Below are 10207 nucleotides of genomic sequence, written 5' to 3'. Positions count from 1 at the left end.
GTAATTAATGTTTTATATTCAATATATCTACCCTAGAACGTAATTATCGTTTTGTATTTAACATATCTACCCTAGAACGTAATTAATGTTTTATATTCAATATATCTACCCTAGAACGTAATTAATGTTTTATATTCAATATATCCACCCTAGAACGTATTTATTGTTTTGTATTCAACATATCCACCCTAGAACGTAATTAATGTTTTATATTCAATATATCCACCCTAGAACGTAAGTTATGTTTTGTATTCAATATATCTACCCTAGAACGTAATTATCGTTTTGTATTTAACATATCTACCCTAGAACGTAATTATCGTTTTGTATTTAACATATCTACCCTAGAACGTAATTAATGTTTTGTATTCAACATATCCACCCTAGAACGTAATTAATGTTTTGTATTCAATATATCTACCCTAGAACGTAATTATTGTTTTGTATTCAATATATCTACCCTAGAACGTAATTAATGTTTTGTATTCAATATATCTACCCTAGAACGTAATTATTGTTTTGTATTCAATAAATCTACCCTAGAACGTAATTATTGTTTCATATTCAATATATCTACCCTAGAACGTAATTATTGTTTTGTATTCAACATATCCACCCTAGAACGTAATTATTGTTTTATATTCAATATATCTACCCTAGAACGTATTTATTGTTTTGTATTCAACATATCCACCCTAGAACGTAATTATTGTTTTATATTCAATATATCCACCCCAGAACGTATTTATTGTTTTGTATTCAACATATCCACCCTAGAACGTAATTAATGTTTTATATTCAATATATCTACCCTAGAACGTAATTATTGTTTTATATTCAATATATCTACCCTAGAACGTAATTATTGTTTTATATTCAGCATATCCACCCTACAACGTAATTAATGTTTTGTATTCAATATATCTACCCTAGAACGTAATTATTGTTTTATATTCAGCATATCCACCCTACAACGTAATTAATGTTTTGTATTTAATATATCTACCCTAGAATGTAATTCATGTTATATACATTTTCTTTTTAGATTGATAGTATTTTTAATACCATCATTTTACTCACTATATATACAATGTAAGTATTAAGTATTCTTATACTTAGCTTTATAATTTGTATAACACCACAGTCCGCGAATTTCACGAGTTTAAGGTTACGGAAGCTTTTACGAGCTGCCGTCTTTTGATCTAAATTTCGTGAGTTGCACCATGACACTAAAGTGTTGTGTCACAACTAGCGTAAAGTTAAAATGAATTAGGAGGGCACATTATGATAATGTGTTTTTTATTAATATTAATTCAGGAAAAGACAAAGTTTATTGAAGCCTTTCTGTCCTGAGATGGCTGATACAAAAAAGATTAATATTGGGAAAAACGAACAATCCCCTTTAGCGGAACTTAGTGGTGCAACCGTGCAGTATTCCTCTAATAAAGAAGCTCTTAATGCAATAGACGACTTTGAAACGCGAACTGTTTCAAAATTTGTTGCATGCACGAATAAGCATCATGGTAAATTTTTTTTTTGGTTAATTTTATATATTCATGTCACCAGAATGTTTATTTTTAAAAACTGCAAATGAAACTATTGCATGAATCAATATATGGTAAATTGGTAATGTGTATAAATACATTTAAACTTTCGCTGCTTTTTATAAATGGGAAGCACATGACCTTGCCTGAACAGTAATATTTTGTAGATTTAAAAAAAAGTCGCGTGCAATTTGATGAAAAAGACAACACTCCTTTTATTGTGAAATCTTTTATCAAAAAGACTTGTCAATTTGGCAAGGAAAAATTGAAGAAACCAAAAAAAGCTGTTCATCAAAGTGATCACACATATCAACAAAAAAAATATATGTGTGTTCAAGGAACAAAGAAAAAAAATTGCCCAGCTTGTTTAATAATCAGGGAAATTCAAAAGTTTCCTGAATACAAGGTAAATTGTTATTTTTTAAGTTGCTTTCCACACATTTCTTGTTTTATGATAAAATAGTTTATTTTAAAGGGGCATACCAACGAAAAATAAAAATTTGTATATGGATAGATATGCTCATATGCGACCTAAAGGTACTATCAAAGTTTGCCAAAACGATACAGCTTCTGAAAAAAATCGCGTGAAAAAAAAAATCGACTGTTTCGACAATGCATGTGATTTCCCATAAGAAAAAATTCACTCATCTTTGACTGTTTCTATTTTCTAAAATACTAAAGAAATTTCAAATTTATTTTGGATTTGGTATAATGAATGCTTCTTCTTTGTGAATATATAAAAAAAAGATAAAAATGTAAACTTTATTTTGTTTTAATTTTTTCGATTGAACTAGCTACATACCAGATTATGATGATTCAGCAATTTTTCAATTTTTTTCATAAAAGTAAACACCAACAACTGATTTTTTTATAAAGAAAATGGTACAGCAGGTAGCAGTAATTAAAAGACATAATGAACATTTTAATATAAAAAAAATGTTAAAAATTAATTAAAAGGAAAAAGGTGCTGAGTCTGCATATTATGCAGCTATGTTCAATCGAAAATTAAAACATAATAACGTCTATGTTTTACAATTTTTTATATATATTCTTAAAGAAGAAGCATTTATTAGGCCAAATCGGAAATAAAATTTGAATTTTCTTCATTATTTTAGAAAATAGAAACGATCAAAGTTGAGTGAATTTTTTCTTATGGGAAATGCCATACATTGTGTCACGGCCAATTTTTTTACTCCAGCGGTTGCATTTGCGTTTTTTAAACTCATTTTTTTCAAAAGCTGTTTCGTATTTTAAAACTTTGATGGTAGCTTTAGGTCATATTTGACATTTGAGCATATCTATCGATACACAAATTTTGATTTTTCATTGGTATGCCCCTTTAAAACGACCAACTTTATCATTTGTACCCTTTTTTCCTAGTTAACCACCGATAAGCGATCAGAGAGAGAGAAAATTTCCAAACGAATACGTGCTACTGGTTTGCACTCAAAAACTTTTCAATCTGTTGTTGTTGTACAGTTTCCTGCTACCTCAGATCACTCTGGCCATTCGATTGGTCAGGTTAGTCATGAATTGTTTGCATTATTACTACCGCATTTAGTGAGCAATAATTAACTGGACATTTTCTTTATAACAGGATTCAGGAATCTTACAACGAGTAGATAAAAGATTAATTGCAAAAATTGGGCAATTGTTGGATGAAGGAGTGCGTAACATAATGGAGTTTAAGCGACACCTTCAGATTTTTGTTACATGTGAGTTGTTTAAAAACAAAACACCACCTTTGGTAACAAATAGAAGATACTTTCCAACAATAAAAGACATTCGTAATCACTACTATGTTGAATTTACAAAACGAAAACTTTCGAAAATTGATCAATCAAATGTGGCATTGCTAATTGATGATTGGAAAGCCAATTCTCCAGAAAGTAACATTTTCTTTCGTCCATACATTGCCGGTGGGAATTCCATGAAAAGCAATCCTGCTATTGATTGTAAACAAACAATGCTGTTTGTTTACCAAACTACCTGGCAAAAAAGACTTCTGCTGCGTTATGGACAAGATATTTGTCTTCTTGATGCAACTTACAAAACATCAAAGTATGCACTGCCTTTGTTCTTTTTGTGCGTCAAAACAAATGTCAACTATCAAGTAGTTGCATGTTTTGTTTTGCAAAATGAATGTCAGGCAGACATAACAGAAGCTCTTAAAATGTTAAAAACTTGGGCACCTGAATGGAATCCTTCGTTCTTTATGACTGACAATTGTAAGGCGGAAATTAATGCCGTGGAAGAAACATTCAAAGGTTAGGTTTTTTGTAGTGCTAAATTATTAATTTTGAATGTGTCACATTAGGTTATCACTATTATATAGGAAGCATGTAATTCAAACTTAGAATGGTTCATAGGTAATAGTAGTACAGGACGAAAATAAACAGACATGAAATTAAAATTAACATGTAGGTAATACATGCTTGTGAGCAACACTATTAGCAGATCTAAAAGTATTTCATTGTAATTTTTATCAGGTTGTAAAGTGCTTCTGTGTAACTTCCACCGTGAACAAGCATGGGAACGATGGGTAAAAAAGTCGGATAATGGTGTTGGAGACAGAAAAGAAACAGTTTTATCTGGTTTACGAGCAATAGCAAAGGCAGAAAACAATGCTGAGCTTGAGGGTGCTTTAGATTCGCTTATGAACAGTGAAGTGTATACAGAAAACCCAAAGCTGCAAAAATATTTTCAAAATGAATGGTGGCCTGAAAAGCAGGTTATTAGTAAACAATATTTGACTTTTTAAATGCTTAATATTGTACACTATGCAAAATTGCAAATTACATTTAAAAAAATGTTTATGTCTCTTTTTTATACAGAGATGGGTTTCACTTTACCGAACAGAAAAAATGGGTGTTTTGATTGGTACAAACAATGGTGTTGAAAGGCAAAACAGAATGCTGAAGGAATGTCACATGAAATTCAATGCAGACAAATCCTTATCTGGACTGTTAAAAGTACTTCACCATGACTTCTTACCACAAGCAATAAAAAAGTATGTTTTTACAGTTTAACTAGGAATAAAACTTGCTTTATCCACGTGGCCGGAAAACTCCATTCGTTATAACTCAGGTGTTCTGTTTCATACACCTCGTTACAGCTTATGAGTTACCACGTATGTAACTTTGTGGGTAATTGTTTTTTTTTTATGTTCTTATTTATGGCTAACAATTTAGACAACCCATTAGTGACAACTGTGTTAGAGCAATTGTCGTTAAGTGTCTTTTAAAATGTTTCATTTAACAGATACACACTCCAAAACACCCAAGCATCCGATACATATCGAACATTTCTTGGAAATGTCCCATCATATTTGCATAATCGGCCACGTAATGTTATGCAACATTGTATGAAAAGATTGTATTCTGCTACAAACATCTCTGCCGATGGTATTACCCGAGTTAACGCTTCTTCATTTACTGTACGGAGCAGTTGTGGTAAACTAATGTATGATGTTTATTTGGGAAATGAGTCTGATTTTCCTAAATGCACTTGCCCAGATTTTAAATCTCATTTCCTTCCTTGCAAACACATGTTTGCTATATTCAGTAAGTATAATGATGTTTCATGGGCATCCTTACCAACATGGTATACTGACTCTGTATATATTACCCTTGATACAGAGGTTATTACGACATTTAGTGTTTCAGGTACCAGCAAGGGCCAAACCAATAGTACAACGAAAACTGCTACCCCTGAATGCATTCAGTTATCTGCGGTTGAACCAATGGAGGTTTCTGAACTTTCGGATGATACAAATCAACCAATATTGCCATCAGATAAGCCATCCAAACAAACCATTAATCAACTGGTTGAAATGGTTAACAGCATTAAAGATACTTTGTACGATGTAACTTCACAACAGGCTTTATTGCAAGCAAAGGATGTACTACACTCTGTACAACTAAACTTAAATAAGTTTTGTAAACATGAAGAAGGCATCAGGGTAGTGAAACCTCATCTTTCCTTAAAGTTAAAGAAGAGAAAGTTGCCGCCATCATTTGTATGTGATGAATTACCACGCAAGCACCCTAAGCCGAACAAATATCAAGGCAGACATGGGTCGGTGGCAAACAGCATGTCTTCATTACATGCAGTCACTGGATTGCAACCAAAACTAACTGAAGGGGCTGTCAATTTTAAGATTGGAAAACTTCAAAATGCCAACAACCAAAAATTTATGCATTTTGTCAAAATTCTTCCATGTCACACTGTGGCTAAAAAACATCTCACTGACAAAGCTTTACAATGTGGTCCATATTCTGTGACATATCTTCAGCTGCTGTCTCTGGAGATGAACATAAGTTTACAGCAAAAACAGGAAATATGGGAGCGTGACAGGCAGTTCCGTGTTGGTTGGCTGTATGATCAAATAATCGACAGCTACCTTTGGTGCTTATGTCAAAACAACAAGCACATCATGTTTGCTGATTCAGCTGTGGCCCAATGTATGCAGCAAGGCGGGTCACTACGTCGATTATGGGCAAACGAGACATTGGAGAATAAGAATTTTATTTTTATTCCATGGAATCCAAGTATAATGCATTGGGTGTTGCTTGTTGTTGATATAAAGAACAAACGATTGCTATACTTAGATCCACAAAGAAGACCACTATCAAACATGTTGGAATACATGGAAAAAGCAAAATTGTTTTTAAACAACGTGTTGGAAACAAAATTTGGTTTCACCATCACATCAGTTGATACAATGTCAACAAGCCGGACATTTCAAAAAGACTGCATGAGCTGTGGTGCAATTATTTGCATGTACGCGAGTTGGCTTGCAGAAGGCAAACCCTTGCAACACCCCGATGTGGGACCAAGAGAATTCCGTGAGCGTATTTTGAGCACAATTGCTCATGAGTCCTCCCTGGATATTGACATGTGTGGATCATGTAGAAACCAGGATGACAATATTATCGATTGGGTCCAATGCACCAAGTGTCCCCAATGGTTTCATGTTAACTGCGTTGGGCTAAGCATTAAACAAGCAAACTTAAGTAAATCATTTGTTTGCCCATTAAAGCAACAAGCTACCATGTAAATTTATGATATTACTCAATTTTGGTTCTTAAAGTTGAATCCCATGTTTACAAACTTGCACTTTGTGTGCGGGTTATTGGGATATTGGTCAATGCCTAACGGATAATTCCAGGCTTTTTGTCCCTATTAGGGGCTGCTTACATTCCATATGTAAAATTGACCAACGCAACATACTTATAATGCAGTAAGTAATTACTGTACCCACACCTTGTGTGTGGGATGTTGGTCAGTGCCTAACGAATGATTCCCAGGCCTACTCATACTTATATTGAGTAGTAATGTTGACTAATGACTTATAGTTGATATCCTAATTGAGCAGGTATGATACGGCAGTGATTTGGGTTTGTACATTGTTATTAATGTTGTACCCTGTTTCATTGCGAAGGTCCTGTAAAAAACCTAACGATCACGCACAATGGCGGCCTCCTGGGTGCGTGGTGGAACAGCCAGATTAAAAAACGTATGTATAAATTTTTAAACATTTATTTCCTTTACACAGATGGCACAGCAGGCCCAGGTGTTTCAGATGGCACAGCAGACCCAGGTGCCTCAGATGGCACAGCAGACCCAGGTGCCTCAGATGACACAGCAGACCCAGGTGCCTCAGATGGCACAGCAGACCCAGGTGCCTTAGATGGCCTAGGTGTCGAAAGTTGTTTTTTTTTGTTGAACCTTTTCAGGCACTGAAAACGAAAAAACAATGGTGTTTTAGTTAGTGTTTATATTGACCGCAAACTTGTCATCTTACTTCGTTCATTGGTAACCATCTGTAAATAAAATATATTAGTCATTTGATTTGATATGAAAAGTAAACTGAATTTCAAAATAATTACTTTTTGTGTTCTTTTATGACTCCTAATCTGTAAATGGAAATATTTGATCAAGTCGAATCATTTTATCATTTACAAAACACTTACTTTTTTAATTTGTTGAATTTTTTTTCCCTATGTATCTGAAAATTAATGTTGATTTTAATTATACTGCAATCTATAGAAAGATAAAAATACAATACACATACAATGATAAAAAGCACATTTACACTAACAATTTTTTACCAACTACACACCAAACAGGGTCTTATCCACAAAGGAAATATATGCATAAAATACTTAGGTTGTATGCAGAAAGTATAATCAACTTTGATCAAGTTTCCTAGTCAGCATAACAACGAGTTAAACGGTATGTAGAAAGTTTAATCAAAGTGAATTAACGCTGCTAAACTTTCCATGTATTTATAGGCTATTGATTACTATTCTATTGGAAGTATAAAAAAAATAAAAATATCCAAGTTTGTACTAAACAGTTTACTGAGAATTGCTTTCTCAGTGGAATAATTTACATGAGAAATTCTCTTTTATTTGTTAACTTTAAACACTTACCCATTTGTCCTTTTTGTTTTGTTTATATCTGTAATTAATAAAATATATTCATATTAAATAATACAATTGCTGCAGATGTAGCAATCGTGTTATACATATACTGATTTTTCATATTATTAATTAAATTAAATAATATGGTATTTATTTTGGGTTAAGATAAGTTAAATAAAAATACCAGGCACAAAGAGGACATATCACTTACTATTTTTTAAGTTGGCAGGCATGCCAATCATGAAATCTCCAAAACTATTTTCAATATTTATGTATTTATCCATTTTCTACAAAGAAAATATGTTACTGTTATGTCAAAATAGAATATAAAACAATAATTACGTTTTAGGGTAGATATATTGAATACAAAACATTAATTACGTTCTAGGGTAGATGTATTGAATACAAAACATAACTTACGTTCTAGGGTAGATATATTGAATATAAAACAATAATTACGTTCCAGAATAGATATATTCAATACAAAACATAACTTACGTTCTAGGGTAGATATATTGAATATAAAACAATAATTACGTTCCAGAATAGATATATTCAATACAAAACATAACTTACGTTCTAGGGTAGATATATTGAATATAAAACAATAATTACGTTCTAGGGTAGATATATTGAATATAAAACAATAATTACGTTCTAGGGTAGATATATTGAATATAAAACAATAATTATGTTCTAGGGTGGATATATTGAATATAAAACAATAATTACGTTCTAGGGTAGATATATTGAATATAAAACAATAATTACGTTCTAGGGTAGATATATTGAATATAAAACAATAATTACGTTCTAGGGTAGATATATTGAATATAAAACAATAATTACGTTCTAGGGTAGATATAATTGAATATAAAACAATAATTACGTTCTAGGGTGGATATATTGAATATAAAACAATAATTACGTTCTAGGGTGGATATGTTGAATATAAAACAATAATTACGTTCTAGGGTAGATATATTGAATATAAAACAATAATTACGTTCTTGGGTGGATATATTGAATACAAAACATAACTTACGTTCTAGGGTAGATATATTGCATACAAAACATAACTGACGTTCTAGGGTAGATTTATTGAATATAAAACAATAATTACGTTCTAGGGTGGATATATTGAATATAAAACAATAATTACGTTCTAGGGTGGATATATTGAATATAAAACAATAATTACGTTCTAGGGTAGATTTATTGAATACAAAACATTAATTACGTTCTAGGGTGGATATATTGCATACAAAACATATATAAATCGAATAAATCATTAACATACATAAAATTATATTCCATCAGTTATAAAGGATACAGCTTACTATGCAAACCTCGTGTTTTCTAGTTCTGCGACTGACATGTGATGTTACTTCAAACCTACTTCCGCTTTGTAATACTGCATTCCCTTTTTCTCTTTTTAACCACTCGGGCATGTCGGCGAGAATTACGTTCTAGGACAGAGGATAAAGTGCGTACCGTAGTAAGCAGATAACGTAAGGATTCTTCACTAGCAGCGGAAAGATTTGCAATGTTTGTATTTTACTAGATTTCAAATAACAGTTATTGATGAAAGTTTTTAATTTATTCAGCCAATCGGTTATTTGAGGTTATGCAATTCTTTGTTATAGTTGTAACAGTCAATAGTTATTTGGTGCTTTCATACAAATATAATATAGTGGTACTGTGGTAGAGTAGTATATGTATGAGAAACAAAACAAACTACATTGTACATATGAGTTTATTTGCAGAGAAATTTTATATCAAAATTATGTCAAAACGAGGAACCCAATGCAGTGCATTTTGATGCAATAAGAGGAGAAAGTCTTGCACAGAAAGCTTGAGGAGAAGTGATGGTGAAGGTAGTGCAGATGCAATAAAAAAACTCCATTCACGAACTTATCACTCCTAAGTCAAGATGCTTATACAGACAGTGTTTGCAACTGAAAGCAAGAATATAATATTTTATTGTTACTTAAACATATAGGAGAAAAAGGTTATACAGAAAAATAAACAGAAAATAATAATTTTTGAACGCAGTAGCCAATTTAAGTTTGATTTGAGTAAAGTTAACATATTTCAAATATTTTAAAGATTCCCATGGAACCCTGACCAAAAATTGAAATGGTTGGCTGCAATGCGCAGACAAAACTGGAAGCCAACCATACACTCTCGCATCTGTTCGGATCATTTAAAAAAAAAATATTTAATTCGTACTGG

The 10207-nt window shown here is 32.1% G+C and overlaps 2 protein-coding genes across 3 annotated transcripts; one reads left to right on the top strand and one right to left on the bottom strand.

Annotated features, from left to right (window-relative positions):
* Positions 1-648: 648 nt before the first annotated feature.
* On the top strand, positions 649-6914 carry LOC149741808 (uncharacterized). The gene is made up of 8 exons (XM_089885660.1): positions 649-1092; positions 1318-1523; positions 1712-1950; positions 2925-3065; positions 3142-3811; positions 4034-4275; positions 4379-4554; positions 4806-6914. Coding segments are annotated over exons 1-8 (3474 nt in total). The 5' UTR covers positions 649-1090; the 3' UTR covers positions 6604-6914.
* A 153-nt stretch (positions 6915-7067) lies between these two features.
* Positions 7068-9461, bottom strand: LOC149741807 (uncharacterized). 2 transcript variants are annotated; one of them, XM_089885669.1, is made up of 6 exons: positions 9322-9461; positions 8184-8259; positions 7982-8009; positions 7436-7462; positions 7351-7369; positions 7068-7285 (listed from the first exon to the last, which is right to left on the bottom strand). In XM_089885669.1, the coding sequence occupies exons 1-6, from the start codon at positions 9421-9423 to the stop codon at positions 7094-7096; spliced, it is 444 nt and encodes a 147-aa protein (XP_089741795.1). In that variant the 5' UTR covers positions 9424-9461; the 3' UTR covers positions 7068-7093. The 2 variants fall into 2 exon arrangements, with proteins under 2 accessions (XP_089741795.1, XP_089741805.1); XM_089885679.1 differs by having other exon boundaries at positions 9273-9441.
* Positions 9462-10207: the final 746 nt, after the last annotated feature.

Source organism: Ciona robusta, chromosome 1, assembly GCF_009617815.1.
Source record: "Ciona robusta chromosome 1, ASM961781v2".
In the NCBI taxonomy this organism is placed as follows: Eukaryota; Metazoa; Chordata; class Ascidiacea; order Phlebobranchia; family Cionidae; genus Ciona; species Ciona robusta.
The sequence above is the reverse complement of the archived record's forward strand: the minus strand, read 5'-3'. Positions and strand labels throughout refer to the sequence as shown.